Here is a 25,465-nt window from a genome sequence, read left to right as displayed (position 1 = left end):
AGTCCAAAAATTGTGCACATGATTTAATAAAAAGGGTGCTTTAAAGAACTTCCTAAATGAAAAGTTTTTGTTTAAATGATGAAGGTGAAAGAAACTTCAAAATACATATTAATAAAAGCAAAAGTATTTTTCAGGAAATTCGATAATTTGATCTACCATCCTTACATTATTATTCCCTAAGAAATGGATGAAGAAAATCACCAGAAATTAATGTATCATAACAATGTTCCTCTCTTATTCTCCTCTCGTCTTTTCTTCGCCTCAATTAACTCCTCCGAAATTTGATTTTTCAACATTCCTTTCCTTTTCATTTGGTATTCAATCATACGGGCATTCAGTGTATATGATTCTGCTATTTCTCGCTAGAATAAATTGAGGCTTAATTTGATTATTATGTTGACACATAAAATTTGTTAATTACTGTTATTAAATCAAGAAAAAATCTGCAAAAAAAAATGAGTCATGTTAATTCTGCATGGTTTTCAAACCGATAGTGATTAACTTTCGGATTTTTGTGGCACTTAAGAGAACACACAACGTTGTGAACCTTAAAATCCAGACCGTTTACACTTTGACCAAAGATGATGATATCATACTCCGATATAGCAAAGTAAGGTGTAATGCACAACGCACTGTATGGATAAAGTTCTTAAGAAATGTCTATGATCGTCTAGATTTTTCTTACTGCTTTGAAAACATACAAAAAAAAATCCAGTTTAAAACTCTTCCATGTCCTTAACTCATTTAACAGTGTCTCGCTTACCGCTTCCAGTTCATCCTCCGCTTCTTCGACCGTAGAAACAGTGACTGAACCAACCTTCCCTTGATTTTTTACATGTTTCGTCATAATCACCTGAAGTAGGACATATAGAAATCTACTAAAACAAAAAATACAATAAAGTGAGCCGACTGATTACAGCAAGAGGAAATATAGAGATGCTTAAGACAAAATGTCAACTAACCTTTTTGACAGGCTGCTCTTCGTTTGCAAGTTTAAGGCCACCAATCTGCTGCGCAGAACGCACAGCATTATCAAAGATAAAAAGATAATTTTTAAAGTTGAATGGATGATAGTAGAAAAGTGGAATCCCACATTTGTGACAGTTTTTTCTATATTGCTGTTCCAGTCCTTCTCTTCTAAAAAACATATCCATTTAGATATCAAGGTTATGCGGAACGAGAAAAGATATCACTATCCAAGACAGTTAAATGTGAATCCAAACTACAGGCATATCAGACTATCGTTTTTCTCTACAACTCTAAAATTTCTCAGCAGACCACAGAATTTAAGAACGTAAGTGCGGCAAATTTCAAAATATGCATATTTTGACACACAAAGTTCACCTCCGTACATAAACAGTGTCACCATTAACACCAAATGTTTTGGCTTCCGTACGTGCAGGATCGATGACGCGTGATCGATCGCGCCGCCGTAAGGGCATCCTTGTTAACAGTGTATCTGTTATCATCGCTATCTGTAACATGAGTGTTAAGTAATTCACCAAACTTGCATGTCAGCACTTTAATCAAACAAGTAATTAATTTTAGATGCCGTTAAATAATTGGTCCTGAATGTAGCGTACGTACTAACTACCTCTTCAAGGGCTAAATGCATTTCTCACACTAGAAATGATTCCCTTCTAATCTTTCTTCTTATAAATGAGAAAATGAATCATGTACCTGTCCACAGTGGCAATAATAAGTATGCAATGGTTTAACAAAGTGTTCTTCTCGGTCTTGCTCATCGATGATTTTACCTTCTCCTCGAAAACGATCATCCTCTACGTGTTCCACTTCATGCGGATCACTCTCGATTACCGATGTCATCTCCACACGTCCCTGACGTACGTCAACAAACTATCCCAATAAAGTGGAACTGAAGTACGAATTATGAATAAACACCACATTTTAGGAAACGCCGCTAGTTTGGAAATCGACTAATACTCCCTCTATAGACGTGTGATCTCTCTCATGCAAGCCTCTCTATCGTCATTTCTGTCCATCTCTACCATCCTTCGAATCAGTAGTCATTAACATCTCCCATCGCAATCTACCCTATTATCCTTAACAAGTTCATAGTCGTCTCTGCCCTTCTCATTCAGCCCCACCCGTCTCACTACCTGCTTATTCTGGTCAGATCTGTAGTATGGCAGGTGAGAAATGCGGTGAGGGTGACATTTTGCGGTGTTGTAGGTCCTTGGATGGTGTTGTATTCATGTGATGGGACAGGTATTCTAGACTTTACTGTCATTCCTATGATTTTTTATTTGTTGCTGTATAATTCTTATCTCCTGAATGTAACGGATTATCAGATATTATTAGCAGATGTATTCTCGAGTATTGTTCCGCTGAATTGTAATGATTCTATATGCAGTTTATCTTTCTATATATCTGAATAAGTGTTGGCCATGAAGCTTCTCTAACTGTAACAGTTAATTAGAAACTAGAAAGAGCGGAATGAAGTGTGTTGTGATTGAAATAAATGGATGAAATAGTATGTAAAAACAAATTGTTTAGCATTTATCGGTTTTTTTGGTATTGTTTTGGAATGTCTTTTCTTGACTGATCTGTTTAAAACAGCTTCAAAAGCTCAGTTTTTCATATCGTTTAAAAATATACATTTACAGATATACCTATAAGCTAATTCATATGACTTAGGAATTGGAAGTTAATCTCGATATTCATTCTTCAGTTATTATATCCTTCCAGCTTTTTTAATTAAGGTTCTGTTTGGGTAAAATATTTACTGGGTGAGCAGGGTGATATTTCAGTTAAAGATGTATGGTGTCGTTGTTACTCCACCACTCAACGAAACTGAAATAATGCATGTCGTTTATGTGGGAGAAAAGATTCCTCTTCTATTCATTAAACGGATTCCAATATCAAACAGAGCAAAACTGACTAAAAAAGAATATAAAGATCTCGAAAAAGTGATTGGTTTGAATTTTACATATTTGCTTTGCATATAAAATGCTTTGGATTTGGCATATAAACTTTTGATACAGGAACGGTTTTCGGACTTTATGAAAAAAATCACTGATGGCATCTGATATTTTTGAGCTCATTATTTCCTGCAAGCTAGTGGAAACTAACTTCTAACAACTTTATTCTTATTATGCATAGCATTGAAATGAGTGAAACTTGCGCAAATTTAGTTGATACAAATAAGCTGTTACAATAAATTGGTCAGTAATTTGAAGAATATTTTAGGCTGAAAGAAGTAGATCTCTTATGTTCGGTGACTGGATTGAATTTGAAGAAAGTGATGTTATAGAAGGTTGCATTGAGAAATATGTAAAGATATTTCCATTGAGTTCATGCCGTAGCAGTGGTGATCATCTGCAGGCAAGACGACTTTCTAACAAAATGCGAGAATTCAGTATTTGCAAACTCACTTCAGAAATAACTTGACACTTTACGAGAATAAACTTACAGTTTTTTTTATCACATTGTTCCGCATAGAATAATGTGAAATAAAAAAGTCTTCCAGGATATTTTGGGGTCGGGTTAAAATTAAATTAAAAGCATCATTTACTACACTGTAGTGAGTGCTTAAAAAGTGATAGTTTTTTGGGCTTGTTAAGTTGAAGGAATTTGGCTGATTTTGCTTTTAGTAACTTTATCATTACAGATTGAATCAACTTGTGTTTTTTCACCATCAGCTCGTGGATGGGAAAATGAATGTTACTGTGAACTGTTCGGTAAAGTTCGAGTTGATCCAGAATTGAGAAATTGCTTTCTTGCTGATGTTGCATACCGGTAATCCATAACAGGAGATTCATTTAAAAGCTCGTTTTTATGAAGTTAGTATTTGACTTCATGAGTATTTCCTGTGTTCCTTTATACAACTGAAGCTTAGGACATGAAACAATAAAAATTGCTCTGCAGACAGGATTTTTCTTGATCTCAATTTTTTCAGTTGCTGGATTTCCGTAGAAGTCACTCGAATATCGTCTTTGAATGTTGAGCTGGCTGAATATATTGATGTGTCAGAAGAGCTGAATTTGGTGAATGAAGCGGTGAGTTCTCTTTCTTATTTAAAAATCCGTAGTGCAACTTTATCTTTAATAACCAATGATGCAACTTTGAAATGTTGGCAAAAAAAAGTTTTTATTATTTTCAAAAATTCAAAATCAACCAATTTTCCATCCAGTTTCCCTTAACACTTAGAGTTAAAGTCTCTTTTAAATTTTAATTCTTTGAAGTCTAAAATGACTTAAGGATTTGGACTATAAACTCAATGTGATAAATAGATAGTATGAAAATTGAAGAATGGAAATTCTTAGTTTTTTATTATTTAATGAAATTCTGTTTGCGATTGCCATGTGCTTCTGTAGAATGAATTCGAACTAAAAATTTATCAAGCAGTTAAGGAAAAGTACGAAATTTACTGAAAAAAAAAAAAAAAACTGAGAATTATCAGATTACAAATTTTAGCCTTGGAATCACAAGGATCCCCGCTTTGTTACCATAGTCAGTAGCGATACCGATGAGGGCGATTCGGATTCGAAGCAAATATCGTTTCCCTATGAGGTATCATTATTTTATCTAAGACATTTTCTTGAAAAGGCATTCGATGCAATCAGATGAATCAAAAATTTTGATTTTGATGCAATATTTTACATAAAGCCTGAACTCTGAATTAAAACAGTATGGTATGTGCCGTTTTTTATGATTTTCTTGCAGTGTTTTTTAATCCAGAAATTGAAGAAAATGATAGTCTGGTAAATATCGAAGCAAATTTTATTTGCATGGAAATAAAAAACAATCTAAATGAGAGTGTTCTATTGAGGTTTTGAATTGTATCCTTTTCTAGTTTAGTTGAAATGAAGTGAATATCATAAATATTAAAAAATCAGGGGAGATAATAAATAATACAGATCACTGCAAGAATGGTGTAGATTTTTGAGGTCCACTATCATACCAGACTCTGTACCAGCGGCAAGATGTAATAGGGAAATATATAGGTACAGTAAGTAGTAAGAATTCGTGTATTATATGATTTTAGCTTCAGTATATTTGTGTCAAATTGCAGATATACGGTGTGCCGGGTGTATTGGTTAGTGAACGAAATGTTTATAGTAGCCAATATCCAGATGTCAAAATCGTATTGGCTTACGTTAGGCGTGGACGGCATACCCCAGTCGGCAGCCGTATACAATTTAACGCGTATTACAGTATTCCTTTACAGTCATATGTGATTCGGTCATATCGTGCTTTGGTGAAACAGTCATTCGTAGCAAAGCCATTCCAATTTGGATCACAATTTCTGGTTTTTTTCCTTGTTTTTTAAATTTCTCATAATAAAAACGAGAAGAAAAACGTAGCTCAATACTGAGAAAAGGCCATGATCAACACAAACGCCATGTAGGCCATCATTTGACACTTTTTCTAAGCTTGTATTCCGTACAGTCGATAATTGTGAATTCTATTAGATTTCTAAACTTATTCTAGACGAATGGCTTGAACTTGACAAATTCGAAGCAAGATATGCTTGGAGACTTGGAATCTAGCTCTTGAACTCTTTCATTCTGATGTAAAGTTGCAAGTTTAATTTATAGTTGGAAATTTACGCCAAATGGGAACCGAATTTGCCGATGGGACATTTGTGGAGCGAAAATAAGGATTTCGGATTGATCTATGATACAGATGGTTTATTGCTACCTATATTCTTAGGTAAAAATCCGTATGCACCCGTATGCGTACATGTGGCAGACATAGGCCCTAGTCGTTTAAGTCGTTTCGCAATAAAAGATCTTTCCGATATGACAACAACGGAGGCGAATGTGGCCATGAATACTTCCTATGTAGGATTTTATCTTATTCTCTGTTTGTAAAATAAGAAGAAGGTGTGTTGGACTTTGTCGTATTTTTCGGTTAAAAATATTCGCTATTTTTAAAGTAAGAAAAAACAATTTATTTGTTAAAGATCCGATTTTTCAATTATTCTTAACACATAATATGTCCTTATTGAATAAACCGCAATAATATGTCCTTATTATAGCGAAATATGCTTGTGAGCAATGACTACTCGTTAGAACTAATGTTGCATCTATAAATTGCAATAAGTTAAAATGACGTGATTCTAGGCAGAATTGTCGGATGATGGTTTTGTTTTGGGTGACGGCTCTCTTCTAGCATCCCGTTACCTCTATCTAAAAATTCGTTTCGACAGCAGTTCACAAAAAGGATGGGACAAGCTCGTTCCTGGAACATGGGTCAAGTTTACAGCATCGAGCCCCGCTGGCATTCCAGACTTCAGAATCAAAACATGGAGTTTGACAACTAATCCACTTTTGGTTCAGATTCATGCATTTCCAACCTGCAGTGGTCATGTAGTAAGTGCACACGTCATCTTTTTTCAATGATTTGAGAAGCGAGTAAATTCAACAAAATCCTTGTTGCTGGACTCTCCACTTAACCTCATTTGAGTTTACGTTTTAAAAAATCATTCCGTTTCAGATTTGTATTTTTTTTTTTACAGTTTGGATTTGAACTGATGTCTAATTCTGTCTAAAAGTTTATTTAGTAACCTTTTTGCTTACATTTGCTCATCTTATTGGTTTTTCAATATTTAAAAAATTTTTCCAATTTCAGTTCGAAGCTTCTGGCTTTTTCGACGAAGAATTAAGCGCATTAAAATCAACTGTATTCGGTTTCATTGAAATACCGCGCGAAAAGCGATCATTAATGATTCCAAGAGATAAGGGTGTAACGATTGTTTGGGTACGAGAAGATAAAAGGAATAAAAGAGCACGATTTGTACTTCATTCGGTTGAAGCTCCGCAGACTGTTGTAAGTGCAATGCAGTGTTGGATTTGCAAACAATTTTATAGATTTTCTTTCATTTCGAATAATTTCTTTGAGAAATTGATCTTGCCAGTGAACGTTTTTCGCGTTCACTGCATACTTGCAACTATTCTACAAGTTTTAGTTATTAGTTATTAAGCCTCATTTTATGCAGAAATATGAAATGATTTTTGGTGAAGTTTTAGTGAAGACGGAATCAGAACTGTAATTAACAGTGTTGTTTTTGAGTTCAATGTTTCTTTAATAAATACACTTTTAAGGATGATGGAAACGATACGGAAAAAAAATCATTAGGGTCTTTGATGAATGAAGCTGAGCAATGCTATGTAATAGAAAAGGTAAATTTAAGCAGTTTTCATGCTGAGAAAAGCAAGAGTAATAATAAAAATTTTTGTGAGATACTTTCGGTTCTCTTTTTTGTATGGCACACTGAATGTGGACAAAGGAAAAACCTGAGATCTCCGTTTGGTTTGTGGTAGTAAGCTCAGTGGATAAATGTTGATTGCTTTAAAAATCCAGTAAAAAACCGTTAGCATCTTATATTCTTTGGTACCATTAACATAATGCGAGGTAATACTATTTTCAGTTTATTCTACCGTGTAAAAGAATTGATTGCAAAGGCAAGCAGTTACTGAAACGTTGTTTTAACAACCGTGCTGTTGTAAATAGCCTGATTCAAGCATCAACTGATGAATTGTTGACTGGTATTGTGAAGTTGCTGACAGCTGAAAAGTTGGAAAGTTAAGGAATTAATTGTCGCTCGAGTGTTGTTTGACCCCAGTTGATATAGATCTGTTCTCTATCTGATACATGTTTATTAACTTTACAAATATTTTTCTGACGTTTATCAAGATGCGATGCTGTTTATTTCTCAATTGATTCCTAGAGCTCGAAAATTTTAGTTCTAATGTTGTAGTATTTGTTATGCACTACAGTAGAGCTTTCCATATGTGTTATGCCAAAGCCATTCGCAGTTCCCAAAATATATCGCTGTTACTACCCCTATCATCAGCTGACAATATTTCACCTGATCTCGTAAAAATCACACGTTCAATATATTTTTAAAGAACTTCTGTGATTAAGTTTGATATAAGATAAAAGAAACGATTTGAACTCATATCAGTTAAAGATATGATTTGAAATAAGAAGAGAACCCGAATGTTCCATTGGTCTTCCATGCTTATTAACGTTGTAAATGAATGTTTATAGATAATAAAAGGTGTATTCGAATATGTCTTGGACTTAGTCTTTTGCTTATGAAATGATTTACTTCCTTGGGGAAAGAAAACTAATAAGTTTAGATGTGAATAATAAGCTACTGCTTCCCATTTATCTGCTCTACGATAAATAGGACATTCCATTGGGTCCTTTTTAGGTAACAATTTGTCCGGAAGTAAAAATTGCGATGGTTAACAGTGGTAAGCAAAATTGGAGTCAGAAACGAAGTGACTATCAGAGCACTTACCCCATGTAAAAGGTGTTCTGCATTTATTGCGTTCTTCAACCAAGAAGTTTATCTCACTAGTATGTTCCATTATCCTTTCCTGGTCAGCAACATTTCACTTCATTTTTTATCTCTTTTACTTCCACTTTTAGCATCACAGCAGATGACCAATACACATTTCTGAGAGTCTTCTTGAAACTATTCTCACTCTCTATGAACAAGGTAATATCATTTCTGCAGTTAATTCTACTATTTAACCTTCATTCTACTATCAATAGCAGATGGGTCGAAATTTACACTGCGTTTCACTGAATCTGAATTTTGGATTTCCGGTCAAATACGGCTAAATGGCGCGAAATTCTCCACGTATTTGAATTGGGAATGTCATGTGTGGTGGTGTGTATCTATGCATGCGTATGTGTGATGCAGACATGTAGAAGGAGTTATTTGTCAAGCATTTATGAAATGTACATGGCTTCTTAGTTTTTTTCAGATTTACTGACAAGCTTAGATACGTAGAATAACATTAATTGGCACACTTTTGTTTTTAAATTTTTTCACTTTATTTTTTTAAACCCAAATATGTCTTTTCATTTATCGCTTAATGCTGCATAAATCTACAAAGAATTTTTTTAAGAATGCCGTAAAAAAAGTATTCATGCTGCTTATTGCTTCAGAATTCGTGAACATAGTTTTAATTAACACAAAAAAATTAAAAAGGCGGTGGATGGAATTAGCAGGTTAAACAAACAAAGCAGTCTTTGGTGTCATCAAATTATATATATATATATGCGAATAATAGCGTTTTTATCGTCAAAATAAAACCAAGAACTTTTATAATCTTCGAGGAGAAATTTAAATTAATAAAAAGTGATGTGTCTTGTCGATCTTAAACTATGCATAAGTAATAACTTATTTGAAACGATTTTTCAGCATTATTTTCTTGTATTACAGACTTACTTTTATACAGATGTATACAGTCGTTCTGTTTTGGAAAATTTTTGAACATTTTTCCACTTTTTAGAATTTTAGTTTTTAGGAGTAGGTGCTACTAACAATGCCACTAGAAGAAGTTAATGTTAACTGCAGTGATTTACTAAGCGTGAAGGAGAATTTAACAATCCAGAAGGTTTGATTTTCATAATATTGAATTGTAAAGTTTTGTGGGTTTATAATTTTGGAAGTTTTCTTGTGAACCGTACGGATGTGTGATGTTTTTATTGTTTTCTGTAATTTTAGACAGAACCACCATGTGGTACTTATGAAACGGCTACTACTACTGTGAGATACGAATCAAATGGCGAGATTTTGTTGGCTGAAAATCCAAATCGTTTTGTTATATTCCCTATCAAGTTTCATGACATTTGGGATTTTTATAAGAAAGCCTTAGCATCATTTTGGACCGTTGATGAGGTCAGTTGGCATAATGAATGGTCTCTATTGCAAGAGATTTTTTTTTTTTTTTTTTTTTTTCGAAGAGCATATGCGTTTCATGTTTCAGGTTGATCTTAGTAAAGATTATCGCGATTGGGAGAATTTGAATGATGGAGAGCGTCATTTCATCTCAAGAGTTCTGGCATTTTTTGCCGCCTCAGATGGTATTGTTAACGAAAACCTGGTAAATTTTTAATTTAATTGTTTAAACTACTTGAAAAGAACTGAAAGCTAGCTATCCGTGGAATACGAGGCTTTGATTTTTTCACCTAATCGAAATCTTTTCATTTTATATTTTTTTCAAAACAATCTTTTCCATTCCTTGTGTTCGATTTATTTTAGGTAAATCGTTTCTCACAGGAAGTTCAAGTACCAGAAGCACGGTTTTTCTACGGTTTTCAAATTATGATCGAAAATATTCATTCTGAAATGTACTCCAAAATGATTGATACGTATATTCGTGATCAAAAACAAAAGTGTGTCATTTGCCAGTCACCTTGATTTCTGTTTGCGTGGTAATTTTACCTCTACACAGATTTTTAGAAAATTCCGGAAATTTTGTGTTACGTTGTGTTTTCTGGAAATAAATCTATCAAATTACAAGAAATTTACATCGATGTTTAATGCTTGTATCGATGCGAAACAGGTTCTCAACGAAGCCTTTTATACCACTGAAGTACGAAAAACAATTCTGTATTAGGGATTAGGGAGTTTGTAGTATTTTTGAGTATACGATGAAAATATTAATCTATTCATCTTTGTCAAGCTAATAATGTGACTATGAACTAAAATTGATTATCCATTCTTCTCTTAAGGTCTCTCTTGTTCAATGCAATTTATGAATTCGAATTCGTGAAAAAGAAAGCTGATTGGGCATTGTGTTGGATTGCTGATATAAATGCTTCCTACGCGGAGCGACTGATAGCATTTGCTGCTGTTGAGGGTATTTCAGTATTCTAATTTTTTTTAAAACAATTTTTCATTATATTGGTTTTTCCTGTTTGATATCATAGATCTGTTTAGGAATATTTTTCTCTGGAAGTTTCGCCGCAATATTTTGGTTGAAAAAGCGCGGCTTAATGCCTGGTTTGACGCATAGCAATGAGCTGATCTCAAGAGACGAAGTAGGTCATGTGTAATTATGTGACCGATTGGAAGATGATTATAAAGCCAAAGCATAGTTTTGTGGTACGGCAAGTTCAAGATCGAATGTGACAGACTCAGTGTCAACTATTTCAAAGACAAAAATGTTTTTTCAAAAAAAAAAAAATGGAACAATTAATCTCGAGCAAGATTTATCTTCATTTTCAGGGCTTGCATCGCGATTTCGCCTGTCTGTTATACACCTATATCAAAAATAAGCCATCGGAAGAAAGGATTTATCAGATTATTCGCGAAGCAGTTGATATTGAAAAAGTCAGTTGATTTATTCGTCTACATATCTTTGGACTTCTAAGTGGTAATGACCGAATTTTTCAGTTCTCGTAAAATTTGGCTTATGTTTCTTTCCGAAGTTTAGGAGTACTTAACGGAAGCATTACCGGTTGACCTGATCGGTATAAACTGCAAGTTGATGTGTCAATATATTGAATATGTAGCTGATCATTTACTAACAGAACTCCATTGTGCAAAGGTAATTTTTTGTGATACATAATGATAGAAGCGATGAAGCTAGACGACTAAAAATCTTTTAATAGGTAACTATTGAAGAAGATATTTCGTCAGATTGTTTCAAATTATAAAACTAACCTCCCGTAGTTTTATTTTCTATGACCACGATATTTCAGATCTATCATTCGGATAACCCATTTGATTTCATGGAGCGTATATCGATCGAAGCGAAAACTAATTTTTTCGAAAAACGTGTCAGCGAGTACCAGAAAGCTGGTGTTTTAAGTAGCGAAGAGGGAAAAAGTTTCAACTTAGATTCAGATTTCTGAGCAATCTGTGATTTATACAATGGTTATACCTCACCGTTAACTATTGTAAACGAGCCTTTCAAAGTAATCAATTTTAACATACTGCTTTCTTGGCCTAATTCTTATTATATTTTTTAGCCCATAGAAGAAATGCGAGACATTCCTTTTTTCACTTATATCGTTTCCATTGAAGTCGAGTTATTGAATATTCATCATCCTTTTCCGTGACTTTAGAGCAGTAATTTTTTCTAATGACAGCATGTATCATACATTACTGCTAATCAATTAAAAGAGGGAGAAGAAATAAGGGTTATAGAAAATAAAGAATTTATCCTCTCGTCCTGCTGTTTCCCATATCACTGTCGCAAATGTTAGAGCATTCCTGATTACTGGAATTTTCGTTCTCTCTTTACATATCTGGAATTTAATATATTCTAGAGTGTCGCATCACTAATTTGTTGGAAATTTGATACTTTTTCATATGTTGCAAAATCTGGTTATTTCGTTATTTCCAATTCAAAGTTATTTATTATGATGAAAATATGGTTTTTCAGCTTAATAGGATATTTCTCTGTCGTTTGATTCTTTCTAGGAAGTTTTTTTTTGTCAGTGAGAAATTATACTATTATTCGGCGTTGGAACAACAAGATGGGGTAAAATTGATGACGTTAAAGCAGTTCAAGGATTGGCCGTATTTTAAAACTTCAGAATCGTAAAAATCCGACTGCTAATAAAATTATTTTAATGTTGCCTTCCATTTTTACTTATTTCTTGAGAACAGTGTCAAGAAAGATATGCTGTCTTAATTATAATATATGTTCCCTTTGAAATGTTTTTTGAGAATACAAAGCATATCGTATGTCATATTACGAAATAGTTCATTGGAATACTGAAAGAGAAGCAGATTACGTGATGCGATTTTTAAAATAGTTTGAGTGAAGGGGCATACTAAGCAGGTGAAAGGGCCTTGGAACTCCATTTATCGTTATAGGTATTAAGGAGATCTGGTCTTTCTTTTTCCACTTAGTTTAGATTTCTGGCAAATGATCTCCACTAAATAATGACAGTACTCTCGTACTAGATTTCATGAGTAATTATTTGTAATTCCTCTAAATCAACTATCATATGAGAGATCTGGGACATGTCCTCCTATCTGACTTTTCATGAATGAAAATATGTTGGTCATATCAAGTAGTGGAATTCTGCTAGGACCTGAGGCAGTTAATCTGTTCAAGACTACAAATATTGTGAGGGACTTAGAAATTGTCCTTTTTGTGCATTTTCAAAATATGGACTTGTTATTGCTGTTGGGAGTCACTGTCAGCTGTGTTTTCTTGAGACTTAAGTAATCTTTTGCTTTAGAGTTTGGTTATTATTTGAGCGGAACTACTCTACACACTGTCCTGGAAGGTTGATTTGAGGGTAGTGGGAAGTGGTGAAAATCACTATAGCAAGTGGCTTGAAAGCTTATAGAAAACGCGATAAAAAAGCTGTGGATGTGGAAGTGATAGTAATTTTAAGCAATATAATCTTGTTGGAAAATGATTTATTCTAAGAAAAAAAAAAAAGTTCTAAGTCATGTAGAGTGTTTCTCACTCAAAATATTTCTTATGCAGTGGTGAAACGTTTTATTCTCGAGGTGATGTACAGGATATTGTGTTTGATAGTCTGCAGGAAATGCCAATTTAATTTTGTCAACGCTGGCGAGGAATATTAAGGAATTTTAATGAAGTAGATTTAGAAACATGGCGAAAATTAAACATGACAAAGCAGATTCAGGAGCTTGTTGGGAATCAGACGCAATTGCTGAATTTTTGTTAAAGTCAGGCTGATATTTCTTGAGATTTTAGCCCATTTCCAATAAATTTGTAAGGATCTGGAATTAAGGACATCGCTGAAAGATTTCATTGCTGAACTTTTTGCTAAATTTGTAAATTGCATCACTGCGCTTGTCTGATTCATTCGACTGTTATGAAAATATCCTAAATTGTAATAGAATGGGAATTAATGGTGGTAAGAGTGTTATGTCTTTTAAAACTACTTGACTGAAATGGTATACTCAAATGGAATTGATAGATAACATAGTTCACATCGATGATTTTTAACGCCACCAAAATCATCCTGAATCAAGGCCGTTGCATTCTAAGACGAGATTACACATGCTGCACGACTTTCCAGACACTGGGAAATTATAAAAATAGTTATCAGCTTTGAATAGTAACAAATGAATCAACATTATCGTGTATGGAGGATACCTGCAATTCAAAGACTATGATCAAACGATTGCGCTACAAAAAACACTATTGTTTGTATAATGACCCATCGACAAAATCATCCGGTAATACTACACTATTCCCAGTTATCCTAACAGTACGTTGATGAACAGCTCGTTACTTTTTAATATCACATCTTTTATTTCACTATCTCAAATGCACTTATTTAACCTCGTTACTAACGCAAAAAACTGCTGCAAAAAATAGTTTTCCATGAGATAACGTACTTATCTTCCCATTTCAGTAGGTACTGTGCTTATAATCTCACAAACCCCGTCTCTACAAGCCCTTTCCAGTTTCAATCTCCATTATGAAAATCTACGTAAACTTTTCGTAGCCTCTTAGGATTTGCAACAAAACAATCAGTGTCAACAGTTTATTCTTATAATTTGAATTCACAATAAGTAATGGGACTGTTGACAAAGAAGGCAGATCGAAAAAACAATCGAAATAAAATTACAAATTTTGAGAAATACACCCAACGATCACAGAGAGATATAATTGAAAAGCATATGTACAAAGCAGCAATGGTAGTATCAATGTTACAGATTTAAGGACAAACAGAGGATCCGGCTCTTTTTTCCCTTCATTTTTTTTAGCATCTACTTCCCAATCACAATTTCAATTTTAAACATAGCAGGTTCCGATAATAATTAATAATAATAATAACAACAATAATAATAGATAATAGTCACAGATATGTTCTCACCACTTGCTCCTTTACCGGAATCTTTATCATTAATAATATTAAGAAGAAATCACTTCAAACACAAATTTGATCCAAGCAATACACATGTGAATTAATGATTCTAAAAATATTCTGCCTGACTATAAAAGTTAAGAAGAAACAGATACAAGTAGACGGTTTGAAGCGCGCAAAAATCAGTAAAATAATGCCTTAAAATAAATAAATAAATTGGAAAAAATAATAATAAAATATCAGTTTATCATTATACCAGACTATGGAAATTTCCTAGTGAAATCAGCAAAAGCTTCCATTTTTGGATTTATTCAATAGAAATTATTGGTTTCTGGAAAAATACATCAGTCGATGCAATTCCAGATCACTGCTCGCTTTGAAATTTTGCAATAAAAATGAAAATTTCAATATGAATAGAATTACATAACTGTTCCTATTTAATTTGCTTTAAACATGTCGCAGACCAAAACTCCACATTTTAGCTTGCCAGTTCTTCGAGATTTTTTCTCATGAGTTATCACAAAAATTAAATTTTTAATTAAAAAATTTTTTTAAGTAATTTAAATCGAATCTTTCTTAATCAAAATTGATTTATCTCAAAGTCTTCTTTACGACTTCCAAAAAACTTCAACACCAGAAATTCTTCAGAAAATGTGCCACATAAAACTGCCTTTGAGAAAAAAAAAATATGAAAAAATAAATAAATTAAAAAGGATATAAAAATAAATTTGAGATATTAGAAAAGACTGCTTCATGTAAGTTCAAGCTGAGGAGAAAGAAATCGGAAAGGCCCATTATCAAATGAAATAAAATGTCGAGGACGAATTGTCGCTCAGAGAATAAGAGAAAGTATGCCGCCCTGTGTTTAATTTGTCATTGTAATGTCCTTAGTTCTTCTGTTTCATAACGACTTGTCATTCAATCATCCAGTTAATTTTATCACTTCAGCCATACTTCGCAGTAAAGTTTTCCTAGAATTTTGAGTGGTCCGTGATCCAGAATTATTTCCAATTCTCCACCAATTCCATACATAAAGCAATAAATTGAAGAAACAGACGCTTAACAAAAGTTACACAACCAACCAAAAACTGATAAATCAGAAGAAAAATGTGAATACTTATTGTATTTGTCGTGGCGCATTTCAGTTATATGCGACTGGTGCAGCGTTCAATCCAGGCACATTATTATTGTTAAAGGAGTGACGCTGATATCCCCGTAGAACTCGATCTTTTAACCTGAAATCACAAAGATGGTAAAATACTTACTGCAGTAGAGATGAACTAGTTCTTCAGTTCTTTGTATCACCATAAATACTAATCATTCAGAAGTAACAGGAATAGCTGAGAATCATCCTTTTAAAATAGAAAAAGAGATGAAATAAAAAAGAGATGTAAGATAACAATAAAATTTCAAAAAGTCAGGCTGATAAAAAAAAAAAAACTGGAAGTAAGCATAGACGAAATTTGCAGAACCAAAGTTTAGATACACAGATTAAAGATGTGTCAACAGCAAGAAGGCACCAACACATTAAAAATATTAATGTGGTAAATAAGTTAAAAGAAGTCGATGCTAAAAAATATTTCAAACAGTGTAATTCTGATGAGGCTCATGGAAATAAGCTTATGAAATAGTGGGTAGACCCATGTTTACCTGTCATCACCGTACTCGCAAACAATGCACTTTTTATTTCGATTAAGTGCCAATAAAACCTGATATGCATGAGATGACTTCATGATTGTGTTATATGTACAATTTCGCAGCAGTACCAAATGCACTTCGAGCCTCTAAAAATTAAATTACATAATCTTAAGATTTCACCAGAAATTCGAACCCCAAAATCTATTATATCTTATGCTACGAACTAAGAGAACGTGCTATTTTATGGTGATCTTTTGACAAAGATTCAAATATCAGCAGATCAATTATTCATAATTGCGGAATTCCTTACATACAGTTAAGGATTTGAGTTTTTTATCGTAATTTCTGAAACCAACAAGTGCTAATTTATGTTCTAGTTAGAAGAAATCATCAATTTGTAACGGTAAATGATAACTACTGCTAACAATGGCTTATGCACTGACATGACAAAACCTACTTCGAGTGTACGTTCAACGTCAGGGATATCGGCCATTTTGAAATCAACATTTAAAAATTCAATAGACTGAATTCGCCATGCTCTAATGTGGACTATACCACGAAGTAACCGTTGGAAAGTAGGATAATTGGCCTAAATTCAGTTTTAAGAGTGAAAAAGAACTAGTTTACTCGAAAACGGAAAAATATATAGATTTAAGCAGCAACAGCAACAAATGATAACTCTTGATATTATCCTTCCTCGAAAAAACACGCGAGTTTGAAGTAACCAATAAGTTCAGTGAAATATTCATACAGCGAATGGACGAAGATCGCATCGTGAGTGGAACTGTAAGATGAATTTACCACTGGTCGTTTCCATAACTGATAAGCGATCCGGTGATAAACCCACTCGATACATATAATCGACGCCATCCAAGAATTGCTGACCTGATGTTTTCAACAGTAATTTCTCTGTTGCCATCGCAGTCAAACTTTTCACCAAAATCATTCTACTGCAAAGTTTTTTCTTTGTCATTTAATGATATCTAATGAAGAACAGTAGTAAGTTTAAAAAAGTGCATGGATTCCACGAACGATCTGAAAAATCGGACATTTTTTTTATCGAATGCGCTAACAGTCACCCTTCCCCATATTTTCTCGCACAATTAATGAAGCAAATTGTTCAAGTGAAAAAATCGCAAAATACTGAAAGACAGAAGTGGTACCAACAAAATGCCATTTAGGATGAAGAGGTAAGGTAAGAAAAAATGACAGTGACGGGAACACTAGATGAGAGAGAAAGAAATTAATGAATGATAATGCATTGTAACAGCCACAATGACTGAGAGTATAACAGAAATGGAAAAGGACAAGGCCGACCGCAACCCCATGGTGTTGTGGTGAATTCTCCCTGCACCCCGACCACCGATAACCGATAACACAGTTTACGAATTGCGCAGTTTTCAAATCGGCGACTTGTGGGAGTCGTTGAATTGTGACGGGCCGCGGTCTACATGACCCATTGCAGTGGTGGGAAAGTCTTTATTCCGATTTCTTTAATGTGATTCTGTCGCTGAGTGGCAGTGAGAGGCATTGGCGATTCTCGTCGTTGTTGAAGTTCACTGCTCACTGTGTTGTATGCCATACTGCTGATACGCTCTTCATTGATACTTGCGATGTCGTCTATTTCTGGATAGGCTTCTCTTCAGTGCAGTTTCTTCTAGTTTAAAGCATAAAAGGAAGAAAGTGGATTGCCGGAATGGAGTGGCAACTGGAAATAAAAAATATATGTAAAATCCATAGAGAATATATATGACGAGTTTTTTTGTTATCATGGGTGCGGAATATTTGAACTTCCCTAGGGAGAAAGGAAATTTCGATGCTTACAATCACAAATGCGAAGCCTCTATCAATAGTAACTGGATATAATTTATCATAACTTATACAGCGAAAAATTTTGTGATCGAAGCTGCTTCGACTAGTGGTGGGATGATGGAAGTGTTCAGATGATATTGATATTTATAACACAGTAGCACGTGAAAAACTTAATTTCGCTATAGTTGCCGAAGAAAAAGGGATGGATTCACTAGTAAGTCAGTTATACGGCAGAATGATCGGATTAAACGTGCAAGTGACACCTATTGTCAAGGCACAGATACTAATTCATTTATTAGTATCCAGCAAGACGGCCTGTAATGGATATAAATGAACTGGTAAAATTGGTGATGGAGTCGTTGAATTCCATTAACATAGCATAATAATACGTAGTTCATCTCTACAGCAAGATTGGTTTTTAGAAGTGAAATGATTAAAGACCAATAAAAAGGTAGAGTATTAGGTATATTTAAAGTCTTATGGAACGATGTAATTGATTTTTATAGATACACGGTAGAGAAGCATAATCTCTTCGATTTGCTTTCTTTAGCAATACCAGTTTTATAATTTCAGTTAATTTTTTTATTCTGATGATCTTAGTTAATACAGTACATTTCTCACTTCATGCTTTCCAGTTTATCTTCTAGCTGTTACTTACTTTAATCGTTTTATGGTTTCATGAAATACTAGACAATCCATCAGGCATCGATAGCTGTTTATTTTGTCAGCATTTCCTGGGTCATATTTGTCAAAAAAGTTCGTTACTGCAAAAATATTGGTAAAACTTCAGCATTTTTTCACTACTCTATCTTATAAATGGCATTCAAGTGATGTATTATGTTGAGTGGATTGGATTGAAAAGAAAGGATTCATTTTTTTGAAATGCTTTGATTCTAGTAAGTCATGTCGCATACAGTTTCGGCAAAAGGAATATAAGATTTATATAGAGGAAAGATAAGTTCACAGTACTATATGATATCTCATATAAGTCGCATATATATTTTCAGTATCTTAGTTTCATTAAATTTTAGAGCAAAGTTGTTTTAGAGTTTATCATGATTATAGATTGTTGACTTTAATGTAAAATGCAATATCTCTGCCATTTCCGTTATTGTCGCTGTAAAAAAAAATTAACTACACCTTGTGCAGTTATAAAAATATAAAGTTCTGGATGAATGTTCCCGAGTTTTGAACATTTTGTTGATGACCATTCGGGATTATTCAGAAGTAATAAATGTTTTAAGAACACTGTTATGGATTTTTTGATAAGAGCCGTATCCTGTAGTAGTTGCTGAAATGTATTCACATATTTGCAACAAAACAAAAAATCCAATTATAAGCTATTAAATTTAAGCAATTATTAGTGGGTTAGGAACCAACACATTGATTGACTGGAGAAGGTCAGTCGATGGTATGATGAAAAAGACTTTTTAAATTAAAAGAAAAGCTTCACATAGAATTGGGAAAATCATGTGCTTTGTTAAACAGTAAGTTTATTAAACTAAGTAAGAATTCAACAAGGATTGCTGCAGTCTTTTGATTCAATGATTATTTGGACAGGAAAAATATATTTGTGTTGGAAGTAATAGGAATTTGTCTTGTTGATGCTTATGTTTCACATTTTAATTTCATATTCATTAAAAAGGAAAGGGAAATCTTGCGAAATAAACAAGAAATAAATATTGTTACTTCAAATATCCTGTAATTTCATTGGAAGCTTTGTTTAATGTGACATTCTATTTTTTTTTTTTTAATTTAAAAAGGATTAAAAAACTGATCTAATCTTCCAATCATTCGATCAAACAACATAAACAATGTGTGCTCAAAAGCAGCACTTTTACAGTGGAATATAATTTTACAATATAATGAAGGGACAACATTTTAGTTAGTAGTCTTCAGCCATCACTACACTAATTACATTCTGCTAAAAGAAAATAATATCTATGGTGGGAATAGTGTCGTGTGCATGAGGCTGCGCAATTTTTCTGTACTTATTTAAGGCTCATAAATAAAATTATTCCGTTCCTTATTTTTATATGATAACTTCATCTCATTATGAATTGAAATCACTTATGTTTTCCGAAATTTCAATTTGCTTTTATAGGATGGGGATATCCCTTCTTGCTTATTTGAAGTTTCTAGAAGTTGCGCGCTCTCAACTGCTTTTCGTCTACTCAGTCTTTGGCACTATCAGAAATCTTATAGAATATGATATCTCGTAATGGGTTTAAGATCAAATTAATTTTAGTCACTAAGATCAGTCAAAAAAATAATGCAAGAAAGTTATATATTTGTATTTCACTATAGGTTTCGTTTTTCTTCTACTCTTTTACTATATGTTACAAACTGATTGTGATTTATGCGCTCGGCACAATTTTTTCTATTTTTTAAATCATTAGCTACTGTGATTATTTCATAATAAATGACAATAAGTCATATTTTTTGACTCCATTGACAACAACCTCCAGCAATTAGTAGAAGTTAATCTACCGCTACAGGCAGTAATAGCATACTGATGGGGATGGTACTAAGATGACAGGCAGTAGTACTACTTAAATAACATTTTATTTATATCGGTAGTGATAAAATGAAATATAAAAGGGAAATCAACTTAGATAATGATATTACGGTAGAATAACTTTATTATGCATGTAGGTATAAATTCATATTGGATCCTAGTTTGCTTCTAATAAATTCTCTCTCTCTTCCTCATCTTTGTCTCATTTGACGCCAATTATTTGTCAAGAAACCTTCTATCCTCGTTTCGTTTCATCAATATTTAACAAAAGTTAGCAAAAATTTTTCTGACTCATTTGGCATTATTCGTGACCGTTCTTGAATTCCTTTTATAGCTTGGCAGAAAACTTGTAAGTCAACTAAATGAAGTAAACTATTTCTTTTGTAATATAACAACTTCTTGAATATTTACTGGTGGAATAGTAATTTCACTCATTCGCTATTAAATTCGTCCCTTATTTCCATATGAGATATCTACATATACAACGAGAGCACTTCATAGTATCTTTCCTGTCCTTAACTGCACCATTGTTCATTTTTTTCAATGCTAGGAGCAACGCACATTTCAGATTTTGCCATCGATCCAGTTTCACTCGTCCAAGCGTACTATTCCGTATTTTCCGTTTGTGGAAAAGTTGGAAGCTGTACTTTTATAATCTGTGCCATTAATATTTTAATTTAAATCGTCCATACTTCGTTTTCTTCTATTTAGTGATTACTCTTCATTTCTATACCTGTTACTTTGACACTTCTTTTTTTCTGACTGACATGTTCACTTAATAAATCTTGATAGTTTCGAACAGTTTCCCTCGTCCCATCTTTCACGAAATACTTTCCAAATAAAGGTCTCAGGTGTTTTTTTACTTTTTTTCCCTGCTAATCATTACTATTACATGCTTACCAAAGGAAGTTATATCGCTTAAGATGAATCAATAACTGGCTACATTATGGTCCAGAATGTTCGAAATTTGAATTATATTTCCCGTCAGTTAATGTGATATTAAAACCTGTGATTTAGATAGATAAGATCTACTTCGTAAAATAACGACATTTAGGAAATTATTATTTGTTGCCAATTACTACCACCGTTAATAAACTTAATTGTGTACTTAATAAATTGAATAACACTACTACTGCTATTGGCACTAATGTAAGATGAATGATGATGAAACAATACAAACGGATGACATCGATCAATTGGGCGGAGGCTATTGGAACACAAATTTTGAAGTAAATTGTTTTATTCATACACAAAACTTTAAAGCATCTGTAATATTCGTTTATCTGCTTAGTTACTATAAAAGTTAATTTTTATATAAAGATAATTTCTTCCATTCAAATCCTACTTTAAGTTTTCGTAATTTAAGAGAAATCTTTATTAATAGAAATTATATGTAGTTGCAGACTGATTACACCCGACAAAGTAAAAGAAGGCATTTCGGTCTAGAAGTTGGCGATGTTACATTTTATGTTGACCCTATTGAAATGTCTAAGGTGAGTGTAAATTTTTTTGCAACTTATTCAAACATTCATGAATTCTACCGATAGGAATAGGAGAGTATTAATGAGACTGCTATGAAAGACAAATGATTTTTTTATACTGATACAGAAGTTGGTGCATGTATCAACTTCTTAAATCAACTAATTACAAATTATTTCCAAATCTAGCAGAATCTTCTAAATAAAGCATAAACTACTAAGGAAAAGGACATCAATTTCTGCACATTTCAGAAATCACTCTATTTCGAGCTTCTTACAACCAGTAATCATTTCATGGAAGGGATTCGCGGTACCAGTCGTTTATACGATAAGAACGATGATATTGCATGCATGTTGAAGTCTACGTGCCCTACAACTTTCAACATATATCCACGAATCATTCGGGGTATCAGTAGTTAAGTTTATTTAAGAAATTATTCAGGAATAGCATGTTCTTCACACAATTCAAAAAATAGAGACAAATTAAATTTAAAAAATGCTATGCCTGATATAGAAGCTTTCGATATGGTTATTGAAATTTTCCCTCTCGAAAAAGAAATTTCTGTGCTGCATAATTAACTGGACTCTCAAGATTTTGCTATTGATTTTTATCCTTTGAATAGGTGCGAGATATTTAGTGCGAAAATGATCAGTTTTTTTAAAAAAAATTAACCCTTTGGAATATGAAATGATGAGGAATAAAAGTAAGTAAATGTGTGACGAAAATGGGAATTCTTGAGGGTGAAAAGACTGATTTATTATTTGGCGGATATTGTGTTCTATCATAAGTATTAATCTTCAGTATTGCTTTAAAAAAAATTATTTTCAGTGCAGTCAATTCCAGCACTTGCTCGTTTGGCCGATAAATACAATTTGAAAATTTTGCAGCTTAATTGCGAGTATTTTGCTCTGAGAGCAAATTTCCAAAAATATGGAAATAATGTCTTGGTTAAATTGCTTCAGACAGCAATTATGTATAATTACGAGTAAGTATACCGTTTTGTTCATTGATTTTAATTAATGAGACATAATATCAAGCAAAGTATACGTTGAAAATTGTTATGTTTAGCAACAGTTTTGTGAAGCATTATACGATTTCCTCATTGATACTAAGCACGATTTACTAGGTTTTTTTTTTCGATTAGCATCATAGAACTGATGCAGTATCAGCATAGGTATAGCTGATTTCTTAAATCACCTCAATGACTGATGTTCGGTTTCTTTTTTTGGAAACTAATCTTTAGCCTTTACATGTTTCTTTCTAAAGCTTCATTTTACCATTTTCTTAGTTCGAAACTTCGAGAAAATCTTATCAAAGAACTAATGAATCGCTCACAATTTCTCAACAATTCAGTGAACAATGAATTGACAAAGGAAATTTGCAGTATCATCGTGTTTGTTGATTCATTTCATTACTTATCTGATAATCTGTCCATTCAATTAAATCATTTATCTTTTGCTTAAAATCATATTAGCGTAAAGTATAAACAAAGATGTAATTTTTTGTGGTACGGAAAAAAAAAAGAATGAACAATGAGATTTTTTAGAAAATATAGTTTAAAACATAATGGTAAGGATACAGTCAAAGGTGTATGTCGTAGTTGTGGACAGCAGAAAACTAGTGATTCCAATGCTGGAAATCGTTGCAGTCTGGTCAGTACTTATTTATTTTTAAAATTGAATTTTCATGGAATCTGCCCATTATTAGCACCATATACTAGAAAAAAAAAATCGTCAAATGATGAAGATAACGCAATACTTACAAGCCATTCAGTCATTAAATCGTAATTCATAAGTACCGTACTCCAATTATTGTCTACAGTAATGAGATTTGAAGAGAACATAATTTGCGTCGACTATTCAATTAGTCGAATGTGATTCGATTGAAGTGTTGCAGTGGAAATGTGAACGGTGTAATTGGATGTACTGCTTGGAGTGTAAGTCGATCCCATGCGTTATAGAAGTAGAAGAATATCTTAGGATTGCATTTGAAAAGTATGAAATGGAAGAACTGAGGAAAGAAGCTGAATCTCAGATGACTGAAAAAAGAAGCTGAATTTATAGATCGTGAATAGCAACCGGGATATCTCCGGAGTAACACGAAATACATGGATGATAAATCTGTAGGTTGTCCAACTTCTGAATACTTATTTGGGCTCATTTTGTTTCACTGTAATAATATTTTCTATTATGTTTGTTTACTTAATGTCGAAAATTTCTTTAAGGATTGCACAACAAACAGAACTTCACTTGTTTTATTTCGGTTTATTTTTTCAAAATATATGCAAATAAAGATTTCAGTTAGAAAATTTTTAAATTTCGAGATAGAATTCTAAAGTCTGAGTATGGTTCTATTTGAAAATTTGAAATTTTGGATTCTCGCCTTAGTTGAGCGACGATTTACTTTGTCTTGAAAATGACTATTCTAGCTACTCAGGCTCATCTTTTTGCTGGAAGTATAAGCAGAAATAATAACTGTGAAAATGAAATTCTTTCAAATATAACTGCATATTTAAAATTATAGCTGTTATGAGATAAATATTGATTGTTATATCATAAGTATTGTTTGATACTAATTGCCTGTTGCTTTTCTTCTCAGAAATATTAAAAAACATTAATGCAGCATTTTTTTTGCTATATCTAAGCTAATTATTTAATTACACTTATCCATATACATATGTATTTTGTTCTAATAATCTAACTCTTATATTTCGTTGTCTTTTATATTGAATTTATTCTTTTCTGTATTCTGTATTGTTTCTATTATTTAATTCACTATCATTATTACCTTTTTTCATCTTTTCTCACTGCAGTCTTCATTATAGCACTAATCACGGTGACATGCTACCTGATAAATTGTCAGTGGTTGTAAACAAAAGTATCATCTCTGATGCAGCACTTCCTTCCACTTTTATATATATTACTAACCTTCCGTATCAAAGAAGAAAGGAAGGGATCCGGTAAAGTTCCGTGATGACTTGGTAGTACTTCAAGTAGCAGTCTTTCGACAAATTTATTCCACATTTGTTACACGTCCGATGTCTTATCATGTAATATCGCTAGTACCTTACCGGATGAGACTCAAATTTGCATTATTCTTCAATGCTCCTGTCAGGGACCAAAGAGATGTAGTGGTGGTCCTTGTGTTACCTACCTGTTTCAAAGGTATTGCTCCTCTTTACTTTTGGGGATTCCTATAAGACCTATGGCGTATATGGCGGATACCTCTGAACATTCCTCACCGAGAGAGTAAGGGTCGAAATTTCTGGGACAGTGGAAAGTTTTATCACTTCTTCTTGTCAAAGCCAAAAACATGTGATCCAAGAAATATTCCATTTCTAAGTATTAGGTGAAATCCCCACTGGAGATAGAGAAGGACAGATATTCATGTCATTTCTTTTGAGCTGTTAAAGATATTTAAAGCATTCTCCATCCAAAT

At 33.1% G+C, this 25,465-nt stretch overlaps 6 protein-coding genes across 7 annotated transcripts; 4 read left to right on the top strand and 2 right to left on the bottom strand.

Moving 5' to 3' along the window:
- Positions 1-215: 215 nt before the first annotated feature.
- Bm6980 (Uncharacterized protein) lies at positions 216-1,827 on the bottom strand (the record flags this gene model as incomplete). The annotated part of the gene is made up of 5 exons (XM_001898259.1): positions 216-362; positions 764-853; positions 963-1,137; positions 1,345-1,475; positions 1,681-1,827. 5 exons carry the CDS (start codon positions 1,825-1,827, stop codon positions 216-218), a joined length of 690 nt encoding a protein of 229 aa, XP_001898294.1.
- A 950-nt stretch (positions 1,828-2,777) lies between these two features.
- On the top strand, positions 2,778-7,555 carry Bm10306 (Uncharacterized protein; the record flags this gene model as incomplete). The annotated part of the gene is made up of 11 exons (XM_043075431.1): positions 2,778-2,930; positions 3,211-3,345; positions 3,632-3,759; positions 3,920-4,019; positions 4,438-4,533; positions 5,036-5,272; positions 5,562-5,807; positions 6,090-6,338; positions 6,598-6,795; positions 7,071-7,148; positions 7,397-7,555. The coding sequence occupies 11 exons, from the start codon at positions 2,778-2,780 to the stop codon at positions 7,553-7,555; spliced, it is 1,779 nt and encodes a 592-aa protein (XP_042931365.1).
- A 179-nt stretch (positions 7,556-7,734) lies between these two features.
- Positions 7,735-8,284, top strand: Bm14235 (Uncharacterized protein; the record flags this gene model as incomplete). Its single annotated transcript, XM_043075430.1, has 2 exons — positions 7,735-7,845; positions 8,186-8,284. The coding sequence occupies 2 exons, from the start codon at positions 7,735-7,737 to the stop codon at positions 8,282-8,284; spliced, it is 210 nt and encodes a 69-aa protein (XP_042931364.1).
- Positions 8,285-9,311: 1,027 nt separating this feature from the next.
- Positions 9,312-11,628, top strand: Bma-rnr-2 (Uncharacterized protein; the record flags this gene model as incomplete). Its single annotated transcript, XM_043075429.1, has 9 exons — positions 9,312-9,383; positions 9,494-9,667; positions 9,756-9,872; positions 10,031-10,164; positions 10,504-10,631; positions 10,712-10,812; positions 11,000-11,104; positions 11,208-11,321; positions 11,476-11,628. The coding sequence occupies 9 exons, from the start codon at positions 9,312-9,314 to the stop codon at positions 11,626-11,628; spliced, it is 1,098 nt and encodes a 365-aa protein (XP_042931363.1).
- A 4,093-nt stretch (positions 11,629-15,721) lies between these two features.
- Positions 15,722-17,191, bottom strand: Bm10305 (Uncharacterized protein; the record flags this gene model as incomplete). Its single annotated transcript, XM_001898256.2, has 4 exons — positions 15,722-15,815; positions 16,231-16,364; positions 16,676-16,807; positions 16,970-17,191. 4 exons carry the CDS (start codon positions 17,189-17,191, stop codon positions 15,722-15,724), a joined length of 582 nt encoding a protein of 193 aa, XP_001898291.2.
- A 4,511-nt stretch (positions 17,192-21,702) lies between these two features.
- Bm10304 (Uncharacterized protein) lies at positions 21,703-24,082 on the top strand (the record flags this gene model as incomplete). 2 transcript variants are annotated; one of them, XM_043075427.1, is made up of 7 exons in its annotated part: positions 21,703-21,777; positions 21,952-22,041; positions 22,279-22,432; positions 22,856-23,012; positions 23,316-23,420; positions 23,574-23,679; positions 23,924-24,082. In XM_043075427.1, 7 exons carry the CDS (start codon positions 21,703-21,705, stop codon positions 24,080-24,082), a joined length of 846 nt encoding a protein of 281 aa, XP_042931361.1. The 2 variants fall into 2 exon arrangements, with proteins under 2 accessions (XP_042931361.1, XP_042931362.1); XM_043075428.1 differs by having other exon boundaries at positions 21,946-22,041.
- Between the last annotated feature and the right edge of the window lie 1,383 nt (positions 24,083-25,465).

The sequence above is a fragment of the Brugia malayi genome (assembly GCF_000002995.4).
Source record: "Brugia malayi strain FR3 genome assembly, contig: Bm_v4_ChrX_scaffold_001, whole genome shotgun sequence".
NCBI lineage: Eukaryota > Metazoa > Nematoda > Chromadorea > Rhabditida > Onchocercidae > Brugia > Brugia malayi.
This window is presented reverse-complemented; position numbering and strand designations above follow the sequence as displayed.